Below are 27,491 nucleotides of genomic sequence, written 5' to 3'. Positions count from 1 at the left end.
CTGTCTGATAAGGGTATACCAGGCACATGCATCGCAATCATATGTGCACAACATGGTGATCTCATATCAAGGTAAACGGTGCATGACCTTGCAGGTGGGGCTCAGAATTTTCTTCACATTGAGTAACCCATCCTGCTCTAAAGGTCCCTGAATAAGGGTTATTTAAGAATGTTGAACAAAACACTCCTATTTCCAGAGGTGAATTATTCAAACACCAAAGAGTTCCTCTGAACACATGGTTATGATGCTCCTCCATTACTCCTGTTTGTGATCAGAGATGCACATATTGTCAGCCACCAAAGGACATGCTCAACTGGTTAAGGTCAAACAACTGACAAGCAAATCTGTGGTATTGAGCAGAATATTTTCTGTAGCCTATCTTTTATACCAAGACAAAACATGTACATGATAACACTTCAAATCAGTTAAGATCAGAAGCCATGAGAGCCAGTGTCTTGTACTGCATCAAGGTATTTATTATTGTTGTTGTTGCTAATTTGGTTCTTAAACATCCAGCTTTGGAATCTGATTTAAAAGTATTTGGGTTGCTATTTCTAGCAGGTAAAGCATGGCTGTTTCATGCCATCTTGCTTCATTAATTTTACATCAAGATTAGAACTTTGGGACAAATTGGCCAACAGTTGGAATTCAACTTGGGACTGGAACAATAGAATAATTGCATTACAGAATTAATTCTCATCTGTCCTTAACCTCTGATCAGACACCACCAGGCATATAATCATTATAGACATATTGTAGCTGTGCTATTTAGCTGTCTTCAGTTTTGGGTCACAGGCCCAATTAACCCTCCACAGGAGCTAGCTTAAAATCTGCACTCCATGTGGACTTTTAAGCTAGATGATGATAATCATTTTAGCATCCATCCTGGCATAGCTTGGATGAGCTTACAGAAAGCAGTCTTTTCCTTCTTATCCATAGGATCTAAGTTTATTAATGTTTTTTACTTGAATGCCTCATTTCAAGTTTTTCCTAAAGTCAAAATACTTTATATGAAAACTAGAAGACAACTTATGCTGATTTTAATAAATTTACAAAGTATCTCTTCTGGATGAAGTATAATTCATTTTAAGAATCTAATCATGAAATGATTTTTAGTAGATATATATATATATATATATATATTATATATATATATATATATATTTTTGACAATTTAAGTAACTTAGTCATTGGTACATATTATCTTCTGGCTGTTTCCAGGCCTTTTTAATGCGGAAAAGCATAATTCTGTTTTGTATATTATATTGTATATAATAGCTATACTGTTCTTTCTATTTTTTTAGGACATTTATTTATTTATTTATTTATTTTTAACATATATCCTGTTCCTATTTCAACCATTGCATTGAGCCAGGTATTTCATTATTCATTATAGCTGCTATGTTAGTTGTTATCGAATAGTTTCAGTTCTGGTTGGATAGGCAAAGTGGGACATTAGTATGTGGCCTTGGCATGAACATGATCAACAGACTCAACCCCCAGTTGTTTCCTTTTATATATATATATATATATATATATATACATTTGTTACTGGTACTTTTGTTGCTATAGCAGGAGGAACAAGTTGCCAAAGTCACCTTTAGCAGAAAATGAATAATATGACCCACCCTTATTTTTATTGTTGACATTTCTCAGTATTTTTTTTTCCCCCAACTGTAATCAAATATGTAATTTGGGAGGATCTCTGTGAACAGTAGTTTATTAGTTGAAATTTTTAGAATTTGCAGTATTGTAAACATTAGTCTCTTAATTGTGTTAGTAATCTTATTTCAATGGACACATTTGTTGGTATGCACTTGTAACATACATACATGACTGTTAACTTCATACTATCACTTTAACTTTTGATAAATAAAAGAGCTTTTGTTTAAGAAAGGATTTTAAAACTATTTTTAGCTGATTAAAAACAAAAACTGGGTATAACAGATAATGTTTGTCACTGGGGGTGTCTTTATTCTACTGATTACTTCTGTGTAAAATGTTGTCAGAATCTTCTACTACTAACTTGTTGCTAAAATTATTATTTGTCCTTTTTGGCTTTGAGCCAAAATCTATACTTAATTTTCTGTTTTTATTGCTTTTTATTGTGTTATTCTATTATTCTGTATATGTTACTATTTGGATTTGGGAGGCATCTAAGCAAAGTTGAATTCATGTTATTAAATTCTATCTTGTGTAAATCATGTGAGGAAAGAAAAATAATTGAAAGAAACCAGATCAAAACACTAGAGAAATCAGACTGGGATTTAGGATGATATCTGGGTTGGGTATGGCCTTTTTCTTTTTGTATATCTATATAGTAAAAGTGGCTATATGATTAGAGAAACATTATGTGAGGGAGGGTGTTGATTAGAATAATGTACAAGGAAAGTTTCCTGTAAATGGCTACTGTGATAGTAGTTATAAAATAAGCATAGAATAAGCATAGTTTAAACACATTGTAGTGTAAATGGTTTGTTATATATACTGGTTGTAAAGGACAAGGCCTTCTTTTGTTCTGATGTTCCTAATTTGATTTGTAAAACAAGACATGTGACTTACTGTGTGTGATACAGATAATTTAAATGTGTGTTTTATTGTTATAATTTCTTAAATAATTTTTGTACGAGAAGGTGAACATAGAGAACAATATTAATTTATCAAAGGCTGAGGTTATTGTTCCAAAACTTGAATAACTTGTAGGAATTAAAAAAAATATACATTCACACATAGATGTATGTGTGTGTGTGTGTGTATCTCTCTCTCTCTCTCTCTCTCTCTATATATATATATATATATATATTATGTATTACCTACTTCTGATGGTTATAGCCAAATGAAGAACTGCAGATTATAGATAATAGAAATTTGAAATGGTTTGATTGCCATTATGTTATGTCCAGTTACTGAAGAAGCACAAATGATAGAATTCTTGCGACCTATCCAATTTAGAGAAAATAAATTTTCGAGAATGCTTTTTCCCTATTAGTAATATTTACGAAATTTATTAATATATGAAAGGCTGTAAGAACTTAAGAACGAAATCATTAAATTTATGGAATGTTTTCACATGGCTGGATCAATTGCTTCTAAATAGCTGGGAAAATTATATCTCTCTGGCAAATCAGAAATAAATTACTGTTTTGTGTTCTGCTGTTCAATATATTGTACACACAGTGTCATTCTGAACATTGCCAAAATTACATTAGGGATACATTCAATTGAGAGTAGCTAGATTAAGATGAGCTGGCAACTTTAGACATTTGCTTGTATTCTTGGAACAGATGCTTTAGGCTTGGTATCTATCCTGCTTAGCGATGAAATGGCCAAATAGATAAAGGTGTTGAACTATTTGTATTTGATTTAAGGGTTCAATCCTGTTGCAGATATTCTTGTGATTTTGTCTTCTAAGTTAAAAAAAAATGAGTTGTTTTGTTATGAACACATTGTCATTATAGAAAAGTGAAGTTAATCTCCTGTGACATACACCAGCAACTCACATATTTGTGTTTGAACCTGCCAGAATGTATTATGAATACACATGCAAATCATTGTGTCTTCTTAATTGTTGGACGGTAATACATAAAAAGAATTTCTTGCGAAATTTTTAAGTGTAGTACTTTAACATTCTAGCTCAGGGAGATTTGTCTGTCATCCACTTACAGTTATAGAAAGTTAACCCTCTTCACTTTCTCCTTGATGTTTATGAAAATATCGACAATCTCTATAAAATTATTTTTAATCTATATTACGGCTGAGAGAAGTAAAGAAACAGTTGTAAGACTGCTTATAGTGCTCTGACTATATTTCATTATACAACTGATGAGTGAACTATAAAATGGAATTGGCATGTTGTGTGTTTGTGTGTGTGTGTTTTCCTGTTCATATCAAAAGTTCTTTTCTGAACTGTTGCTGATTAAGGATTTTTAAATATAAATGGCTCTCTTTTCAGTTTCCACATTGAGTGCTCCAGTTACTTGCTCAGTGAGATCACTCATTGGATTAGCATATAAGTGATTAAGTTCCATGGGCTTGCATACTGTTAATGTAATTTTCAAGGAGAATCCTTTGTGACAATGTCTGACTAGGCTTTTTGGTTCTTTTCAGTTCCTTACAGTTCCTTATAATTTTAGAAATTATTTTGTTGAAAAATGACTTACGGGAAGTTGACTCATTTAATGTCAGAATAGGTTTCTACAGAAAAAATATAATGGAGTTGACTTTTATTTATGCTGGACGGTATAATGCTTACCTTTTCTGTATAAATTTACTAAAACCATTAAATGGTTAACTACTTTTGAAGTTTGACATTTGTGCTGGTAATCACGGTCCGGGCCATATTTTACATTGCTTGGAGTTTCTACTTATTGCAATGGAGCCCAGCAATTTTCCTAAATAGATCAGTTTTTCTCCGCTTAGGAATCTAGCTTGCGTTTGCACCAGGAAGCTATTTGCTTGCTTTCTCCACGTTACAACAATAAAATTCCTCACTGCCGATATTGCGACTATCAGCTCTTACTGCATCTAACGTCAACAATGACATCATAATTCATCCTTGCGCATGTATACTCACTAAGTGAATATGGCATAGTGTTCCTACAGAAACTTTCACTTGCCTTATACAATGTTTAATGTTGTTTCACATTAATGCTGAATTATGCAGCAATCTTATGTTCTCTTCATAGAACACTTGTAATGTATGTATTACCAGTTCTTTTGGAATAGTAGATTTTTGCTATTCTTGTTTATGTCTCCTCACAGACGTGTATATTCTCACAAATCGCTTCTTAAATTTTGCATCTCTCTTGTTCAATAGACACAGAGTTAAACTTGCAAAGCTGTTTATTTTCACCTTTCGATTTTTAATGTTTATTTTAGTAGGTTACCAAACTATCAGTTTGGTCTCCTGGCTAAAACAGTAATGACAATTTTTAAGTTTGCTTGACATTTTATAAGTGTGAAAGGGATTAACACGTTGATACTCCATATCAAAGGTTCTGGCAAGAATAGGCAGAAAATCAGACAAGAAAACATTTTCGACCAATCAGAATTCTGTTTACATAATCAGTTTGATCGGTCACCTTCCTCTATTGGTTGAGTAAAGTGTCATCGAAGTTGAAGTTTATTGGTAATTAAACTTATTTTGCCACACCTGTGCATATTTATCAGCTTTGTTTTTGTTGATAAGAATTATTAACAACTTTTCCTGTGATTGTGATTTGAGAAGACATACAGAAGTATGCTAAAGATCAGACATAATCTCTTGTGGGCAAGCTTTCAATGCAATACCTGTTAAACAGATATTATGTTTATTTAATGAAAATTTAATAAAATAAAATCATAAGTAAGTGAAATTATGCTAAATACAACTAAATTGAAATCTTTTTCTCCCTGGCCATATAGACAATTCTGAAAACTTTTGGGTACAAATTTTACATGAGAAGAAACATTTTTTTAACAAATTTCATCCTGAAAATCACCTGTGTAAATTACACAGGTGTGCAAATTACATAGGTTTTTACAGTATGTATATGTGTGTATTGTGTGCGTGTGTGTGTGTATATGTACATAATTCAGTTTTATTCTTTGATTAATGCATGCATGTTTTTGTTTTCATTTAGTATATATAAATGCAATCATGATTATGTGATTTAAGAAATTTGTTGTACAGCCATTTGGTTCTGGGTCCAGCCCTACTACATGGTACTTTAGCAAGCGTCCTATGTTATTGTCTTGGGTTGAGTGAAATATAGTAGACAAAATCTGCAGAGGCCCATCATATAGTGTGTGTATGTGTGTGAATATGGCTTATGATATAAAAGTATGTAAAAGAGAGTAACTCTTTCAAGAATCATAATTCAAATGAACTTAACCATTCGATAAATAGCTATTGATAGTATATGTACCAGACTAAGTACTAGGAGTCAATATAATTGGCTAAAACTATAGATGCTGGTACTGCAGCATGAATACTGTTTTATGATGAAACAAGTAAAAGAGTTAAAATTGTGACTAAAAGTATGATTTACATTTTTTTTGTTTTGTTTTGTATGATCATTTATTTAGTTTTATGTTTTATTTCTCTTTCAGTTACCCTTGTAGAGTGGCTAACATCCTCTCTAGTAAATATTGGATTGAATGCCAATGTATAACCCAGGTTTTTCATGACTGCTAACTAAGCTATACTCTGAGACCAGCCATGATGAATGAGATGGAAAGGCACATTGCTCAGAACAATGACAGACTGCAATGTATCAAGCAGGTAAGGAACTTGATTTAGTTACCGTAATCAGGTATGCAAATGACAGTGAAGAGATGTAGTGTATGTTGGGGACATGTGCACATAAGAACATTTAAAAAGTTCTGGGGAAATCTAGTTAAAAGAGAGCTGAGAGAAATTATCATTGTAGGCGTAGGAGTGGCTGTGTGGTAAGTAGCTTGCTTATGAACTGCATGGTTCCAGGTTCAGTCCCACTGCGTGGCACCTTGGACAAGTGTCTTCTACTATAGCCTCAGGCCAACGAAAGCCTTGTAAGTGGATTTGGTAGATGGAAACTGAAAGAAGCCCGTCGTACATATGTTTATATATATATATATATATATATATATATATATATATATATATATATATGTTGGGGGGGACAAACACACACACACACACACATATATATATGTGTGTGTGTGTGTGTGTGTTTGTCCCCCCCCCAACATCGCTTGACAACCGATGCTGATGTGTTTACGTCCCCATAACTTAGCAGTTCAGCAAAAAGAGACCGATAGAATAAGTACTAGGCTTACAAAGAATAAGTCCCGAGGTCGATTTGCTCGACTAAAAGGCAGTGCTCCAGCATGGCCACAGTCAAATCACTGAAACAAGTAAGAGAGTAAAGAGGAAATTACTTGATATGTGAAAAATACTGTGGTAAAATGCTTGATTAGGAAATAACCTGTGTGACAAGGTCAAAGCAAATTCTGTAGATAAATTTTTAGTTGATTGACTAAGAAATATCATTCTTTATGAAAATACTTTTACCAGTATTGAGTGAATAGTGCTGTTCTAAGAAAGTCAACCATCAAGAAATGATACATGACAGACATCCATTGGTTTTTCATGTTAATATGACAGTCTTATTCTCTTCTAAAGATCAAGCTCACTAAATTATTTCTAAATATTTAGACCAGAGATATTTGTTATGCATTAGATTTAGCTTTTCTGTATCTTTTTTTTTTCTTTTTGGTAATCTTATTTTTTTCCTTCTCCCTTAATCCAACATATTTATCTTCTACAGAAGATTATATTCTTTATTGATTTGATTTTCACAGATACATTTCATACGTCTAAAAATAGCAATGATTTAGCTGTTAAGAAAAATATTGATTTTCCTTTGTTCCTGGTTTAAAACAAACATAAACAAAAAAGATCTAAATCTTGAAATGCTTTGTAAAAATACCATACAGATAGTATGTGGCTAAAATCTTTGTTATAAATTTGTACTATTCACAGACTAATGGTATAGATTTTTAAATGGTGCTATGATGAATAAAAGATTTAATAAAGGTTTGGTTTTGTAGATGGTTATTCCTGAGAAGATAAAACAGTAGTTTTGTTATGATTTTGGTTAAGAGATGTTATTAAAAAAAAATGTGCTGGTTTAACTGATCCTTAAAGAGATGCAATTAAAAATCCCTTTTAGCATTCTCCAGTTATAAAAAGCAAATAGATTGATATTTTATTATGATTATATCGATGGCCAATATGACTGTCATATTTACTGCTTTTCTTTGTGCAGAACAAAAGTAGTCTATGTTGTTTGTTTATTTTCTTTGTGTTTGTTTCTAACCACATAACCTGGTGAAGTTGCTATCTGTTTATATGCGTAGTCTTTACAATATGTTAAACTCAATCAAGTCATATTAAAAAAAAAAAATCTTTTTTTCTTCTTTCATTTTTGAAACTGCTCCTCAGCCATCTTGTTTTTATTTAATTTGCTAACAGATGGCTGAAGTCTTTAGGGGTGGTGGTCAGGTGATGTCAACTGAGAGGATATTTATGAATATAGTCTCTTTAATGATGAAATAGTTCTATAATCAGGATTTATGTTTGTGTGTCTGTGTCCCCCCCCCCCCATCACTTGACAACCGATGGTTGGGTGTTTATATCCCCGTAACTTAGCGGTTCGGCAAAAGAGACCAATAGAATAAGTACTAGGCTTACAAAGAATAAGTCCTGGGGTCGATTTGCTTGACTAAAGGTGGTGCTCCAGCATGGCCACAGTTAAATGACTGAAACAAGTAAAAAAGTAAGAGTATATATTTCTGATTGGACTATTAATGTTTGTTTATATAATTGAAAAATATTGAGACAAAAATCTTATCTTGTCAAGGAGCCAAAAGACATTAACTTTTGTCAAAACTGTATGCCCTACAACATTTGTAATTGTCAAAGGTTAATTGACTTGCTTCTCCAGTAAGTATAAAGTAAAAGAGGAACCCTTGCACCAAGTTGATCTTGCGAAAGTGAAAGGCCTACTGAAATGTCTGTTGCAGCCTCATTCTTCTTTGTTTTTTTAGCTTGCTAGATTTTGATTCATTCTGTAGTATACTGAACCTCACATTTCTTTGTTGATATTCAAATGATTTACATCATAACATGTCATAATTCTTTTATTATTTATTGACCCCTCCCCCACTTCACAAACATCCTTGTTCATGCATAACTAACTGTCTCCTCCCCACAACTCACTTGTCTCACATTCACAATCCGTTTTTTTTTATTATTATAGGCTGCCTTCATTAGCTAACATTTTTCTTATTGTGTAATACTGCTCTAACCTGATAAACACGCTCTGGTTTGTAGTTCAGCTGACACTGACAACATGACACTTAAAATGAATTTTTCTAACTATTTCATGCTGCTTAATTTTAGTATCTAGCTAATCAATGTTTGCCATGCCAATTGTTTATATCTCTTCTCATCCTTTCTTCCACAAAACTAAAGTGATTCTGGATGTTTACAATAATCAATTAACTTGTATCATCACTGCATCTGAACAAAACCTGTTATCTGCTATTAAATCTAGTGACAATAAAGTCTCAGTTGAGTTATATAATACGATGGAAAATGTTGAAATCGAAAAAAATAAACATAATGAATTCGATGAAATTAATAGGGAAGTGACAACTGGAAAAAGATAAGGTGGCAAGATAATTATCCATTTATGCACTCCTTTTGCAAAATGGCAGGGAATTTTCTTAGAGATCCTGATGAAATTAGCAGTTTTTAAGTTGAAATAAGACATGAAATGAATCAGTTGATTTTTTAAGTTCTATTTCTTTAAGAAACTGGTTAAAACTACTATCATCAAATTTCATATCAGTTCATGATTTTTTTTTGCCACATTTTAACAACTGGTGTTTGATTGTGTGTGTGTGTGTGTGTGTGTGTATCACAGTTGTATTCTGCATAGCAAAATGTACAATATACTTTCTAGTCAGGCAGAAGTTGATTATAAAGAGTATGTCCCTCTCTGGCTTAGTAAGGTGGTAAAAGTGCTTAATTCTACTATGAACCCCCCAAAGTGTGTTAGAATATTAGGATTAAAGATAGTGACAAAGTATAAAATAAGGAAACAAAAAAATTAAGTTCAGTGACATCAGCAAATAATTTTAATTCATCTGTTACAAGACTGATGAACATGTGCTTTCTTTTTTAACAATTCAAATATTTGTAGAAAGTTTATCCATGTCCATGGCATTGACAAATATTTTTAGTTCATATGTTACAGGACCCAAGGCTTTCTTTCTTTCCTTGGCAGTATACTTATTCTCACCACCAATTTCTATAATGCTTATCAGCATATACTTCCTTGGTAGCTAAACTATATAGCACCATTGAGACAGTCTCATTTTTAGTCTATCTCTATAACATCACTCCTAACTGCCTCTATAATAGAACTTTTGAACCCAGTGGTCATAGACTTCTACTTTTAGTTCCTCAGTAGACAAACACCTAACTGTGTCATTGTATATGACCTTCCAGCCATTGTAAAGATGCCCTTATGAAGTTGGATGACCATGGTAAGAAAGCTCACCAAATCATGAAGTCAACTTCAGACCACTGCTGCCTAGCACCCTCCCTGTGTGGATGCACATGGCCTAGTGGTTAGAGCAGCGGACTCGCGGTCGAGGGATCGCGGGTTCGAATCTCAGACCGGGTGATGTGTGTGTTTATGAGCGAAAACACCTAAGCCCCATGCTGCTCCGGCAGAAGGTAATGGCGAACTTCTGCTGACTCTTTCACCACAACTTTCTCTCACTCTTTCCTTCTGCATCTTGCAGCTCACCTGTGATGGACCGGCGTCCCGTCCAGGTGGGGAACCTATACGCCAAGAAACCGGAAAACCGGCCCTTATGAGCCAGGCATGGCTCGAGAAGGAACAAACAAACAAACCCTCCCTGTATATACTTAGCTGTATTTAACACTTTGTCTAGCTGCTGCTAGTGATCTTCGTATCCTTGGGTAAAAATGAAGAACTAATTTTACTTCTATAGCCTGACAGCTATATAATACCCACCTAGCCACTGTTTGGGACAGTAAGTTTCCTTTGTATGACACTCTTCTTTTTTTCTAGAGCAGTAAATTGTCCTGTTAACTACCCATCCCAACATATATCATGGAGATAGCTTCATGCTTAACTCAAAAAGTACCACTGTACTATCTCTCCGTCTACTTACATAGTTTAACAACCTTATGCTCTGCTTTTGAGAACTCTTGAACAGACCATAGTCCACCTAGAGTAGTAGAGATTCCAAATAAGGGCAACTGACTGAAAAATTATGCCAAAAAGTGGTGGAGACAGACATTGTATATTGCAGTGCAGGCAGCCTGTCTCAGAACGTAGCCTGTCTCGGAGAGCAGCCTGTCTCAGAGAGTAGCCTGTCTCGGAGAGCAGCCACTCCAAGTAAGAACCAGCTTAAGAGGGCACTAATTTTGCATTAGTATTGATACAGGATAAAGAGGAGTCTGTAATCCTCCTCTCTTGGACAATCTCTCTTGTGTCTCAGGAGCACAACAAAATACACCAAGTCCCATAACACCAAAGCTGATTTATTTTCTCTGTTGCTTTGTGTGTGTGTGTGTATGCGTGTGTGCACACGTTACATGTAAGATGGGATGGAGCATGGCAAACCCTTTAAGTCATGCCAGTGTGCGAAACATGCAGAATTGAGGTGTTAGCGGTGGTGCTGTTGTTGTCTAGCTCAAACTTGTTTTCATGACAAAGAATCCACATTAACTTAACATGTAACTTTCAACTTCAGCCCTTCAGCCTTTCCATCTAGTGTTTGTATAAAATTGTTATATTTTTGATAACAAGATTATTTTGCCAAGATTATCACCTGTAAAGAAGACTAAGAGAAGCCAATGGACATAAAAAAAACCCTAGCCAGAGTTATTAAAAGCGATTGATACTTGTTTGATATTGAAAACAAAGCTGGCATAAACTTTCAGTCTACTGAAGTCCTAGGGAAGTTGTACCAAGTATTGTAAAAGATGTAAGACAAAATAAAAGAATGATAAAATGCTAATGGATAAATGCTGTATGGCAATTTCAGCTGAAATATTGATAATAGCACCAACATTAGGAGAGCAAAAATCTATGGACACATCATGAATGGATTTAGAGTGGTGTGGAATATTTACTTTTTAAGGGTGAGAAAAGCAGGAATTTTGTGGGCGATCTCTCTCTCTCTCTCTCTCTCTCTCTCTCTCTCTCTCTCTATCTATCTATCTATCTATCTGTCTATCCTCTTTCCTTTTAAGTGAAGAAAGTGTTTTTCATCCTTGCACCCAATATGGTTCTTGAGTGAATAAATAGATTTTGCAGATTAGCTTGCTCTTTCAAAGACAGTTATCTGCTTATGCTGTTGTTTGCATTTATTTGTTAATGCAGCTCTGGGATTATGTTTTCTTCAAATTCAGCTGCTATTAAATTAATTCAGACAGATGGTGACGTACTGAATGATGGGCACAAAGAAAAGGGGAGATAATTTGAAGAAACTAACAATTAATTTAACACGAAATTGAATTTTCATGCTTAGGGGAGAATATGTTCTTTGTTAGCAAGCAAGTTAACAGCTATGAACATATTTCATATTTTTTTGTGTGTGTGTTTTTGTTTTGTTGTCCTCATCTACAAAGCATAGTTTTCTTAAACCTGCTTTGATCAGTTGGCAGAGGTTTTTACAAATAGAAAAAAGTTATGAAAATTCATGATTGAAGCATATATTTTGTATATGCATATATTTTAGTAGGCTGCAATATTATGGTAATCATTGAAAGCAGAGCCACTCAAGGAATGAAAGAAAGAAAGAAAGAAGTATGGAAACTAGTTATTGCGGATTTTGTAGATAACTCAGAAAGTGTTCAGATTATTAATAATTTGATATCTGGCTTGTTAGATGCAGTCAACAAACTAAGTTAACTGGTTTAATATTTGACCACTGGTTTTCAGACATTAGTCTAATTTTGCAATCTACCTACTTGATTTTTTTGCACTGAATAGATTTGAAAAAAAATAAAATAAAATAAAAATAAAAAAGAATTTCTTTACCCATATATTGTATATCATAGTAAAATTACATTTGCTAGAATAACTTCATCAAACTTGTTTTTTTAAATACAGATTCATTTATATTTGTATTTTTGTGGTTGCTTTTTAAATATATATTTTTGAAATCTTTGCTTGCATTTTATTGAAAGCTTATTTTCTGTGATGTTTATGAGAACATCATATATAAAAAAATATTTTAGTCGCATTCTTTGTCAAATATTAAAATGCTTGAATAGATGTAAATAAGAATTTTCAAAGTTTTTTCCTTCTACAATCTTACCTTGTTTAATTTCAAACAGGTTTTCTTTTTTGTCATGGTTTAGTCAGAGGAAGAAAGAGCATTGCCCATGACTCTTTACAAGACCTCTGAGACTGGTTGAAGCAAATTATCCTTAGACTGGAATAAAGCTCAGCTGTTTGCAAGTAGACTTTGTAATAGACACCCAAAGGCCTGGTGGTGATGTTAAACTAGGCAATCGCTTAACCCATTAGCATTTAAACTGAGCATATCTAGTCCAAATATTGTACCTGTTTGTATCAAACTGACCAGATCTGGTTTCTCACACTGACCCTACACTATCATTCTAAAAATAAATAGAGATATCACCAAAATTTCAAAGCTATGAGACAAGCATTATAAATTCAAAATAATATAAATAAATAAGCATTACAGTTGGCTGGGTAATCTGAATATTAAAGAGTTAAGTCTATATCCAAAACAAGAATGATCTCTCTGATAGGCTGCTATGCAGTTTCAGAGTTCATTAACAAGCCTTTGTCCACTTGCAGCTGTGGAAGAATACAGCTGTCCAGAGTGTTGCACAGTGGTCCAAACACTCAAACCATGTGTAGTTTGCAAAGCAAATTTTTAAAATCAATCTTAAGTGTATGACTGCTACTTATTTTATCGGTCCTTTCTCCATAGGAATGAAAGTTGTCACTCTCAGCAAGATTTGAACTCAGAATGTAGTGCAATGACATTCAATGATGTAAGGCAATTAGTCTATTTCTACCAACTCCAGCTATATTTTTAGAGGAGAAATAGGATTAATGGCCAGTGAGACTTACATATCATAAATGTTGATAAATAATTTTCATATTTCTTTGTCATCTTCTTTTTCATTGTTTTTACACTTTTACATTTAATCTACAGCTGAAATAGTAAAAATTTATTTCTGTGTGCAAGGGTTGTCATAACATCTTCAATGAAGGAAAATAACTTATATTTTTCTCACCTCTTTACACTAATTTGCTTCTTCCTCACTCATATTTATTTAATACCTTCACTAAAGCCAGCAAAATTGATTCAAAATCTCTCATTTGCCTATCCTGTGTGTCTATTCATTCATCCATGTCTGTCTGTATGTAGTTTATTGTTTAATATTTACTAAATTTTATTTTCGTTTTTTCCTCAATTAAGCCCCAAAGTTTTCATTTTGTCCTTTCATCTTTTCATTTTATTTTGTAGCCTATTTTGTGGCTACATTGTTCTCATTGTGTTCCTTGTACTTTTCTTATAAGCTGTAGTTTTGTTTCTTCCCTCATTTTTTTTCTTCCTTGACAGATCAAGATATTCAGTCTGTCATTATCATAAATCCTCTTGGAAGTGTTGGTGGGGTTATTCATTCAGTAAAAATAGTAGTTTTAAACTGTTAAGCGATTAGTACTCAGTTGGCATATTTATTTCTGAATAGAAATAAATAAAATAAATAAATAAATAGTAACCAATGACAAGTAGTAGTATATTATTATATTATTATTATTATTATTATTATTATTATTATCATTATTATTATTATTATTAGTAGTAGTGGTGGTGGTATTAGTAGCTGCAGCAGCAGTAGTAATAGTAATAGCAGCAGTAGCAGTAGCAGTAGTAGTAGTAGTAGTCATAGTAGTCGTAGCAGCAGCAGTATATTTTGAACTCCAGGTTGATAAAATTTTCCAAAACAAGGCTTCTATCTTCAGTAGCACTGAATCAAGTCATTATGATTGTGTTCCTATTCAAACTTTCTAATGCTTCATGTCTGAATGGCATTAAAAGTTGTCATTTGATGATTTATTTAATTTGACTTTAATTGCAACGTGTTACGGCTTGTCTTTTCAATATAAACACTTAAGATAAAGATTCATGGAAAGTACAAATGTTTCTAAATTATTCTACTGTGTTATTGTTCAAGTTTTCTTCAAATCCTCCCCTATTAAAAATATATCCAACTTTATTTTAAAGAACGAATACATATTTACACATATGTGCTTATGCATGCATGCGCACGCCCGTGCACACAACACACACTTACTCTTTTACTCTTTTACTTGTGTCAGTCATTTGACTGTGACCATGCTGGAGCACCGCCCTTAGTCGAGCAAATCGACCCCAGGACTTATTCTTTGTAAGCCTAGTAATTATTCTATCGGTGTCTTTTGCCAAACCACTAAGTTACAGGGACATAAACACACCAGCATCGGTTGTCAAGCGATGTTGGGGAGACAAACACAGACACATAAACAAATACACACACATATATACATATATATGACGGGCTTCTTTCAGTTTCCATCTACCAAATCCACTCACAAGGCTTTGGTCGGCCCGAGGCTATTGTAGATGACACTTGCCCAAGGTGCCACGCATTGGGACTGAACCCGGAACCATGTGGTTCATAAGCAAGCTACTTACCACACAGCCACTCCTACGCACGCACAAACAAACAAACAAGAGCATTCAGCCATAGAAACCAAGCTAAAGCTGACATTAGAGCTTGGCACAGTCCTCTGTCTTGCCAGCATGGAAGACAGACATTAAATGATGATGATAGTGACAGACAATGTATTGTATATTGCAGTAATTAATTCACTATATCTCCTAACCATTTTTTGGTGACATTCAATGAAAACACAACTGTAAACTTATTTATTTATTTTGTAGAGAAGAAGGGTCTTGTATGTTGACTATGACCCAAAACGTAATCTAGGAAAATTTGGGAATTGGCTTATATGTTGGTATATATGCCATATATATATATATATATATATATATATATATATATATATATGCATACACACATGTTGAATATATGCTTATATGTTGGTATATATGCCATATGCATACACACATGTTGTATATATGCTTATATGTTGGTATATATGCCATATATATATATATATATATATATATATATATATGCATGCACACATGTTGTGAAGGCGCATGGCTCAGTGGTTAGAGCATCGAGCTTATGGTCGTGAGGTTGTGAGTTCGAATCCCAGACCAGGCTGCGTGTTGTGTTCTTGAGCAAGACTCTTTATTTCACGTTGCTCCAGTTCACTCAGCTGTAGAAATGAGTTGCGGCATCACAGGTGCCAAGCTGCATTGGCCTTTGCCTTTCCTTTGGATAAAACTGGTGATGTGGAGAGGGGAGGCCGGTATGCATGGGCGACTGCTGGTCTTCCATAAACAACCTTGCCCAGACTTGTGCCTGAGAGGGTAAATTTCTAGGTACAATCCCATGATCAGTCATGACCGAAAGGGGTCTCAACACACATGTTAGTCCAGGGCAGTGAATTGACAGAATCATTAGACTGTTGCATGGGCTGCCTTGCAGTTTCTGTTCCAGATCTTTCTATTCTGATGTCACTACCTACAACAGAACTTGTACCAAGCTGTACAGGGCTCTTGCGTTTCCCTTGAACAACATTAGTGGTGTGAAGGGAGATTTGCATGCAAGGGCAAGCAACTGGAACTTCCCAAGTGTAAACTCAGTATTGAGAAACATCCCCTCCCACCACCACCTCCAATTGATATCATCATTGCCATTATCATTTTATGTCTATTTTTCAATGCAAGCCTGAGCTGGACAGGTCTTACGGTATCTTACCTATTGTGATCCCATTCCTATCGCTATGCATTTTGCAGTAAGGTTTGGGCACATTTTATTTTGCTATTGGCATTAGATAATTTATTGATTTCAGGACTAAAGATTACCTTCTATCATGTATCAGGTTTTATTTAGAGTTACTGTTCTCATGGGAAGGTTTCTTGTTCTATACTTTATGGAATCCACATTTCCTTCATTTATTTGATTCTAAGTCCCAACTACTACGTTATAAGAGATTCTACCCAGCTAAAATGTAATTTCATTAATAAGTGAGGCTTGTCTATGCAGCTCACAATCAGAATTTTCTTCCGTTTGTGTCTCTCAACTGTAGGTTGTGCAGCTAACTGAAAATAACACCTGGCTTTCTTGTGTGTGTGTGTGTGAGAAAGGAAACCTGAGATATGTATGTACATAAGGTGCAAAAATCATCATTTTCTTCTTAAATGTACTCCACTTGCATTTATGTATAGGTAGTCAAAATGTTTCTAAGAAAAAGAAAATAAATTACTGAACACTGGAACAAAGTTACTTTGAAAATCTTTTTTCAAATTATCAAGTTAGCTATAATTATTTCTTGTGATTACTCTTAGTTGAAAGATAAAGACTTAAGAATCTATATTTTCTTATGACAATTTCTATAAGTCTCATAAGAATTTTAGAGTTTCTTTTCCTCAATATTATTTGGCATGTGGAGTTAATATTCTGTTTTCCTTTACACCCATCACGAAATATGCTAAATTACTGTATGTTACAATATACACCTACAAAAATTGCACTAGTGACCCAATTGGTTTAAAGAAACATGTACGTAAACTGTGGCATTATCTTGTTATAAAACATTACAAATTTTTGAAAAAGAAAAGAAAAAAGAAACCTAGTTAGAATGAAAATGCTGCCTGACAACTTTTTTTTTCCCATATGTATGATATCATATCTTGTTCTTAGTAATAACAGGATGAAAAGGCCTAAAGGTTGGTTGTTTGGTTATGAATACAAGAGATATCTCTCTAACTTCTGCTGTACTAGAAAGAAGCTTGGTATAGAAAAGAAGACATTTACATATATTTCTCTTGAATAACAAAATTGTTTCTTTATCAGACTTTTTCATCTTAAGTCTGCCTAACCCTATGCATGTATATAAAGAGAGAGAGAGAGAATCAGTAATTCATTACAGCATTACTTAAGGTTTCACATGTAAAATATGTCTGATCATTCAGATGTGTTTCATGAAGGCAGATGTAGCCACCAGTCACAGTTGTTAATGAGATTGGTTCCTATTCGTTAATGCAGATCTTAAGAAAAATGTTGCAGATCTTCAATGCAGACTACTAAATTGTTAAAAGGAGGCTTTCAGACCAAAATGTATATTCATTAACAAGTGGGGCTGTTCCATGTAGCTTGTAATTAGAATTTTTTGAATTTGTGTCACTTGGCTTCATCTGGAAATAACAACCTCAGATTTTCTTTGAGAGATATTGTGGGATGTTTGAGTACCTGAAACTTTTCAGATTGGCAAAATTTATAGTTTAAGTGATCCTTTGAAATATTGGGTGGCTCTACTCTTTTACTCTTTACTCTTTTACTTGTTTCAGTCATTTGACTGTGGCTATGCAAGAACACTGCCTTTAGTCGAGCAAATCGACCCCAGGACTTATTCTTTGTAAGCCTAGTACTTATTCTATCGGTCTCTTTGCCAAACCGCTAAGTTACAGGGACGTAAACACACCAGAATCGGTTGTCAAGCGATGTTGAGGGGGGTGGGGCAAACACAGACACACAAACATATACATACATACACACACACACATATATATATACACACATATATACACATATATATGACAGGCTTCTTTCAGTTTCTGTCTACCAAATCCACTCACAAGACTTTGGTCGGCCCGAGGCTATAGTAGAAGACACTTGCCCGAGGTGCCATGCAGTGGGACTGAACCCAAAACCATGTGGTTCATAAGCAAGCTACTTACCACACAGCCACTCCTATGCCTACATCAACAATATTCCAAGTTATAGTAGAGTAATAGTATCTTTGGTCTTTGAGTTTCCATATGAATCAGGATAGGAAAGTTGGATTTTTCTCTGACTCTAGATCTAAAAGAATGTAGTCCTTGATTGTAATGACCCTTGAAGTTCTTAGTAGGAACTCCCTTGTCCTTGTTCCTCTGGATAGAGCCAGATGGTATAATTGATGCCCAGTACATCAACTCTGTGGAAAGGCAAGTTCTCTTGCGTAAACAAGTGGATTAATTTCAACAAGGTGGCTGTCGTGGTGAGGGCTGTGTAGCTGTTTGATGATGGAAGTGATATTGTCTCGACAAATAAAGGGCACTGCAGTATAGACAAGTATAGTAACGCAATAGCAAATCATTATGTTTAAGTACACTTATAAACTCTACAGAGTGTATTGAGTGCTTCCTTTTTTCAGTTTTCTTGTTTGTACACATATATCTGACACAGGAGGCCTATAACCATTAGCCAGGTCCTGAAGGTTCCATTCCTGTAAGGAGGGGGCTTGTGGTAACAGTGGAATTTGAACTCAGAACAAAAATAAGGAGCACAGGGCATATTTCTAGCAATTCAGCCATGAGGTAATGCTCAAATGATTCTGCCGACCACCACTCCATACTGGTCCTGTCTTGTCTTTGAAAGGATGAAAAGCAGGAGTTGACTTCTGCAGGATTTGAAATGCAGAAAGCTCTGGAACGAATTACCACAAGCTATTCTATCTTAACAACTTTGCCAGTTTGCCGACTTTGTACACATAAATGCCTCAGTGAGTGAGTGAGTGAGTGAGTGAGTGAGTGAGAGAGAGAGAGAGAAAGAGAGTGAGAGAGAGAGGAATTTGATTTCTATTCTGGCTGAATACGAACACAGGCTAGTTTCTCTTTAAACAACTACCACAAACTATTACTATGTCATTTAATGAATATTTGTTTATTTATACCTAAACTTTTGCTTATACATGGCTCTTAGATAACACAAATATTCTTTATAGCTAACCTACATACTACAGTAAGTTCTCTGTACTTTTTATAAGTAGTATCAAAGTTAGTTTATCTGTTGTTTACAGATTTATACTTCTAATAAATTTTTTTTCATATTTCTTAGTTTATTATTATTTTTATGTTGACTTTGAGTGTACTAACAGAAGTTTATACATCTGATTAACTGTATTTGTTTCACCCCTCATCCCTATCTACATACAGTAGTAATTGTCAACTGTATGGCTATTGGTGTTGTGAGGACACAATCAACTTTGGTCAAGCAGATCTGTGGTGTAGAGATAGCTGATGAAAAAACATTTGCCTTTACTCACGGATACAATAACATATCTGTCATAGCAGGGTATATTTTGTTTTTAAACTTATGAATCCAATATTATGTACACAGCAGATAGATGAGAAACTCTGATTTTTGTATATTATACTTATATGAGACAAGTTAGATTTCTTTTCTCCTCTCTTCCCCTCCTCTTTCAAACACACATGTATGTATAGATGTGTGTGTGTGTGTTTGTGAAGTGACAGTTCCTTCATTGTTTCATCCAGTATCATTTCTAAGGCAAAATAGTTTTACTTTTTCCATTACTGGTTTCAGTCTAGGGCTCCTTCCTGCTTCAAAGGTTTAGATTAGTGACCCTACACATTATTCCGATACTCATTTTGTCAATATCTTTAAATGCATTGTGGTATTTTGTTCACTAGGGAAGATTATTCTTTAAAAGGGACATAGCTCAACACATTACCATTCAATAGGGTTTGATAGAATGAGTACCAAACTCATTCTATCAAATGAGGCAGAAAAGCTGGCATAAACGTTAGCACACTGGGCGAAATGCTTAGCAGTTTTTCATCTGTCGCTATGTTCCGAGTTCAAATTCCACCAAGGTCGACTTTGCCTTTCATCCTTTCAGGGTCGATTAAATAAGTACCAGTTACGCACTGGGGTCAATATAATCGACTTAATCCATTTGTCTGTCCTTGTTTGTCCCCTCTGTGTGTAGCCCCTTGTGGGCAGTAAAGAAATAAGAATGAGTACCAAACTAAATACCTAAAGTATTTAGTTCACTGGAAGAAACATCCCCCCACACACAACGAGCTTGTTGCATGGTTTCCATTAACCAAAATCCTAAATTCCATTCACAATATGTCAGCTGAACCAAAGCTATGATAGAAAACATTCTCTAAGTAGTCAGAGTAAACAATGGGATTGAGCCCAGAACCATATGGTACAAAGCAAATTTCCATGTCACGCAGTTATGCCTACACCCGTTAGAGATTCTCCCCTTTGGAATTTTTAATGTCTTAGCTTCTAGTTAATTAGATATATATCAATATTCAAAAATACATCGATGTGTTTAAAACATATTCAGTATTAAAATAGTTTAGTTTTTACTGTGCAATCCTTTTCATTATTCTTGATAGCAGTGTATGAATTCATTCCTTGGTTTTCTTTTTGCTATCATTGCTAAAGGTCAGATCATCATTTTGAGCAGACTTAACCTTTTAGCATTTAAACTAGCCATATCCAACCTAGATATTTTATCTGTTTTGTGTTCAAATTGGTCAGATCCAACCTCTCACACCTGCCCTACAATGTTATTCTAAATATAAACATCTACATCATTGAACTCTGAAAGCTGTGAGATAATGCATGATTAATTCAAAACAATATAAATAAATAAGCATTATATTTGACAAAAGAATCTGAATGATAAAAGGTTAAACATATTTTTTATTCTGTTTAATTTGAAGGCCACTGGAATTATTATTTTATTATCTACTCTCCTAATATTTTAGCTCAGTACTTTTTTAAAATCTAGGATTTATTCTATCAGTCTCTTGTTGCCAAATTTCTAAATTGTAGGGATGTAGACAAACCTATTTCTTTTGTCAAGTAGTGATGGGGGTATAAACAAAGTGCATGTGTGTGTGTGCACATGCATGCATTTGATAATCTTCCATACAGTTTTAATCTATCAAAACGACCCACAAAGCATTAGCTTGAGGCTATAGTAGAAGAAACTTGCCTAAGGTGGAAAGCAGTGGGATTGAACCCTAAACCACGAAATTGTGATGCACACTTTTAAACCATACAGCTATACCTATGCCTAATGAATATGCAGCATCTGGAACTCAACCCAGGTTTGTGTTCAGGATAGCACATATAGAATTCTTGCATGATAGCCTTATACCAATAGTGCATTTAACTATTAAACATTATCATTAGCAAATTTACAGTTCTGATACAATGGTGCGTGTTAATTCTGTCCCAAGACTACCCGTTTTTGTCAGCTGAGTGGACAGGAGCAACATGAAGTAAAATTAAATGCTTTGCTTAAGAACACAAAATGTTACTCAATCCAGGAATTAAAACTGCAGTCCTATGATCAGGACTCCCAACACCCTAACCATTAAGTCACATGATAATAACAAAAGAAGTGAAATAAAACTATGTGTGTGTTTATTCCTGGCATAATGACCCTTCCAAGATACAACAAAATCTGTTTCAACTCACAAGTTAACATCAAGAATGTTGCAAACCAAATATAAAATGTCAAATGCAGAATTTCATCAGTTTACTAAAAATAGTACAGATATGGAAGCAGTCTAAGGAAGATGTAGAGAGTATTGATTTCTGTTTGTAGTTCATTGAGCTTAAATATATAGAGATTTATCCATCATTTTCTCCTAATGTCATACTTTAGTACTTAGTAATCTAACATGTCATTCTGAAAGGAGGTGAAAACCTAAAAAGCTATTGTAATTGTATCTCACTGGACTGTAGACTAAAGGCTAAACTCTTGATAAAAATATCTTTGACTCAATACAAAAATAGGTCTAATGGAATACCCCAATAGAAAGGCTTGTATCAAGTAAATCATTCAAACAGTTTTCTTTTTGGATGTGATGTAGGGCATCTGTGTGAGCAACAAAAACATTGTTCCAGTGCTAACAATGTTTTTACTTAAGCATTGTAAAGGGACAACAATTAACCGGGATAAGAGCATTTCTTCACCCTAAAGAAGATTCTAGTCTTTCCTGATGCAAATTTGTAAAGTTATATAACATAAGTCATAGATTTCATTTTTGGATTTGGTTTGCAAGATTCTTTATGTGAGTTTGTGTGTTGAAGCATATTCTGTTGTGTTTGGGGAGAGTCATTTTCTTTTTGTGCCTTATAATGTAACACACTCAATACTATTGAAAAGGTTGCAAGACGCAATGAAAATTTTAGGAAAATAAAAATAAGAAAAAAGTGGAAATTTTACCGGTGTGTATGTTACATTATAAGGCACAAAAAGAAAATGACTCTCCCCAGACACAACAGAATAAGTCATAGAGAAAGTGTGATAAGTAGCAGTTGTTTTTATGTTGGAATTTTTATGTGTTCTTCATGATTAGGGCAGGGCTCTATGAGCAGCATTATAGGCCCCCAAACATATCAGTACATTGGGCTCTATAGTATTTATTTATTGACAGCATGATAAAGCATACATAGCTCAGAATTGGGCCCTTAGATCTGTGAGACCCCAGGCCATTGCGCAGTGTGCCCATGCCTCAAGATGACACTAGGGTGAGGCGAAATCTTTTTCTTTGATATGTGTAGCATTTGTACCTTTGTATTGTTGAAAAAAGACTTATTATATCCTTGTAGGAGAATGAGGTGTTTAAGTCATGCATGATTGATACCTGTGTAAAAGTTTAAAGAGGAGTGAAGGCTGCTGTAATCTGTATAGACATGTCAGTTGTTTGAGGAAGTGAGTCATTAATGTACAAGAAGAATGTGGAGATATTACTGAACCTTGGGGTGCACTTGAATTAAGGTAGTGTTGATTGGAGACAATTCTTATCAGTACATTTCAATGAAGTGATCTGACAAGAAGCTTCTAATCCTAAGGTGATACAGACCATAGGCATACAACTTATCTAATAGGTTCTTATACCAAACATAGGTTGAAGAATTTGCTAATATGAAGTGCAAGAGATGTGGTGGGATAACTATTTTCATTCAGGAAGTAGATAGCTGATGGTGATCAGGGGTGTTTGGAGAACTGCAAGAGACACTGACAGCAGGTATAGAAAATAATGAAGACTGGAAGCCATTACTGATAACCAGAAAGGAGAGTGGATTCTATGTATGTAGCAGAGCAAATTTGGAATATACAGTATCATTTGAGATTCCAAATATGTTATTAAAGTAGTGAAAGGGTGATTCTCTTTGAAGTATGTTCATGAAATGTGTGAAAATGTTACTGCTTCCTCAAGACAGGACAATCCTTACAGTAATGGAATTGATGAGTCTGGACAGCAGATTAAATGGAAGTAATGATGTTGGCGATTATTGATAACATTATTATCATTCTAATCCCATTAATTAATGATCTTGAAAATATAGTAAGATGTTGGGATGCAGTAGGTTAGTTGTTGGTGATCCAGTTTTCATTTCTGTCTAGAACCATTGAGAAAGGTAAGATGACACAAACTGAGGGAAACTCAGTGGTTGATATTTGTTGAACACATATATTAAATGAATAAGTGTTGAACGAATGAGAAAGGAGTACTCAATACATGTAGGTTAATATGGTTTATTGAAACTGGATGTTTATCTCACAACTTGAGTTTCAATAAACTCCTCCTCTCTCTGCGTCTCTGTCTGTCTCTCTGTCTCTCTCTCTCTCTCTCACACACACACACACACACACACACACACATGTATGTATGTATGTACGTAGTAATAGTAGTAGTATGTTTTACAGGGAAAATATTTCCTTTGCTTCTACTAGTATGATTGGTAACATTCTGATTCAAGTCAGAGATAATGAAAAACTAGATACCATTGAGATATCAGTGCTAATAAGTTTAAACAAATTAATTAAAAATTGTAGGTCAATTTGTTTTATTAGTGTGAAGAGAAAAATTTTGTGCTAAATGAGTATTTACTGGAATATTTTATTTAGAAAAATAAGAGAAAAGGTATTGAAAATCATCTCAGACACTTTCAGAAAAATGTATTTCATATTTATTTGAACAGAAAATCTATTCAATTATTAGAAAGAATATTCTAAAAACAGTTCTTTTACTTTATAGATTTTTATTTCAAATATTTCAAAATTCCTTTGGAAATACTGAATAAATAAATCAATATTTTAAATACTATTTTCTGTGGATGATATCTTTTAGATACATATAACCAATCTACAAGTCAGATAAGTTTGAAACTTGATGGTACCCAAATTAATTCTTATAATAATTTTTCTTTGAAAATGTTAGCCTTAAAATATAAAGGGTATGACACCACTATAACATCAAATATCTACATATCTCATTTCCTGTACAATTACTGTTTGCTTTCTGTTAATTATATATACCACAAGGCAAGGTGGTGAGCTGGCAGAAACGTTAGCACGCCGGGCGAAATGCGTAGCCGTATTTTGTCTGCCGTTACGTTCTGGGTTCAAATTCCGCCGAGGTTGACTTTGCCTTTCATCCTTTTGGGGTCGATAAATTAAGTACCAGTTACGCACTGGGGTCGATGTAATCGACTTAATCTGTTTGTCTGTCCTTGTTTGTCCCCTCTGTGTTTAGCCCCTTGTGGGTAATAAAGAAATATATATATACCACAAGGCTCTTGATCCCTCTGGTATACCTTTAAAATTTCTAAATGATTTGGTTATTGAAAACTTTGATCCTCAATATTATCTGTCAACTCCCATTCTGAAGACTCTGCTCTTCCCTGTTGTCATGAGGGTGTGTGTGTGTGTGAGGGGGGAAAACTGTATTTAAGAATTAGTACTTGTTAACTGAATAAAACAGTTAATATGAGCATTAGAATCGAGTAGAGGACTTGACTAAACATTTAATAGTATTTAATTTCATTCTCCTGAATTCTGAGTTCACCCTGTTTTTCCTTTAATCCTTTTAACGGTGGGTGTGGTCAATAAAGTAATCAATAGACATGTACTGTGGTTAATTCAAATAATTATACCCTTCCTCTACAAATTTGTAGCCTTGTACTAAATAAAAGAAATGAATATCAGCATAAGAATTCTTTAGTGGGGACAAACTATCACTTTACACAAAAGAACACTTTGAAGTAACTTTTGTTAATTATTTATAATCAATTTACTTCCTCAAACAAAACTAAACTGCATTAAACATACATGTGAGTGCTTGCACATACTCACACATGCACACTCGAGATTGATTTACTGAGAATGAAGGCATTATTTCTTGGAGGAACGAAGTAGGGGTTGAAAAAAAAAAAGCATTCCTTAGAAGCTGCTTTTATAGCAGCATAGTTGATTGGATCAAATGGAAGGCGAAAGTAAAAATTATAAAAACTATTTTGTTGAGTTTGTTGAAAATTACTTATCTTTGGTTATCTGTTAGACTAAGGTAGATGTTGAAAAATGGTGAGTAATGAACATTTAGTTATAAATAATTAGTAGAAGTATTTAAAAAAAATTAAGTTACAATTGAGGTTTTGAATAACTTGGCATGAAGTCACTCTTGGTGTTCTCAATAACATGATGAGGTTCTCAATTTTCACTCCGTCAGAGTGACTTGGCTAGTAATAATGAATATAATCTGACCTACCTACAATGGTGACCAAGCTACAATACAAAAATTACTGCTAAATACAAAAGGTTACAATTCTAATCATTATATATGTGGTGCAGGCATGGCTGTGTGGTAAGAAGTTTGCTTCCCACCCACCTAGTTCCTGATCAAGTCCCACTGCATGACACTTTGGCCAGGTGTCTTCTACTATTGCCTTGGGCTGACCGAAGCCTTGTGAAAGGATTTAGTAGACAGGAACTGAAAGAAGCCTGTCATATATATGTATATATATAAGTATATATGTATGTGTATACTTAAATATATATCTAACTATATGCATAGGTATATGTGTATACTTAGATATATAACTAAGTATACATATATCTAAGTATACATAGATATATGTGTATACTTAGATACACATATATCTATCTGTCTGTGTTTGTCCTCCACCACTGCTTGACAACTAGTGTTGGTGTGTTTACATTCCTGTGACTTAGTGGTTCAGCAAAAGAGACTGATAGACTAAGTACTAGGTTTTAAAAGAAAAAGTCCTTGGGTTGATTTGTTTGACAAATAACCCTCAAGGTAGTGCCCCAGCATGACTGCAGTCAAATAAAAAGATAAAAATATATTTCTCTCTCTCTCTTCTCACTCTGTGTCTGTCTTTCTTTCTAACTCTATCTCTCCTTCCTCTACTTTTTTTCCTACTAGGATGGCTAAGTATCTCCTCAATGGTAAGACACCTCTCTCTATCCTTCTATTATACCTTAATCTTTCAACTGGCAGAAAGCCACCTCTCTCAGTAACATTCTCTTTCTCAGTTGAGGGGTCTTTGTCTTGCAAGTTACTTGGTAACCCTGCTGATGTTGGTGCCATGTAAAAAGCACCCAGTACACTCTGTTATGTGAAGGGCATCTAGCTGCAGAAACCATACCAAAGCAGACAATGGAGCAAAGCTCTCTAGCTTGCCAGCTCCTGTCAAACTATCTAACCCATGCCAGCATGGAAAATAGACATTAAATGATGATGAGGATGGTGTATATATATATATATATATATATATATATATAAATATCATCGTTTAACATCCATTTTCCATGCAGGCATGGGTTGATATATATATATATATATATATATATATCACACACACATAGATACATACATACAACTTTTATTTATTGGGGTGAATCGTGTGTGTAAACTCTTTTTTGAAGTAAATCATAGATATATGTATCGAATATATATTAACCATTTTTTGTTGTAAATCACACACACAACAGCCCCCGCCACCAACCTCATCAAAATATTTGGTCTATTTTATTTGATATAGCATGCATTAAATTGGTTCAGAGTGGTTATAACTAAAAGAGAAATGAGTTTTATTGCTCCAAAATTAACTCTTATAAAATGGACAGGCTGAT

The 27,491-nt window shown here is 34.2% G+C and overlaps 1 protein-coding gene across 9 annotated transcripts in view; it reads left to right on the top strand.

The window, feature by feature from the left end:
• Positions 1-27,491, top strand: part of LOC115219411 (zinc finger MIZ domain-containing protein 1) — a 453,289-nt gene that overhangs the window by 170,474 nt on the left and 255,324 nt on the right. For all 9 annotated transcript variants that reach the window (XM_029789607.2, XM_029789592.2, XM_036507756.1 and 6 more), the window contains exon 4: positions 6,091-6,262. In XM_029789607.2, the coding sequence (XP_029645467.1) occupies positions 6,200-6,262 (63 nt within the window). In that variant the 5' untranslated portion in view covers positions 6,091-6,199. The remainder of the gene's footprint in view (positions 1-6,090; positions 6,263-27,491) is intronic.

The sequence above is a fragment of the Octopus sinensis genome, linkage group LG1 (genome assembly GCF_006345805.1).
Source record: "Octopus sinensis linkage group LG1, ASM634580v1, whole genome shotgun sequence".
NCBI classification, from domain to species: Eukaryota; Metazoa; Mollusca; class Cephalopoda; order Octopoda; family Octopodidae; genus Octopus; species Octopus sinensis.
The sequence above is the reverse complement of the archived record's forward strand: the minus strand, read 5'-3'. Positions and strand labels throughout refer to the sequence as shown.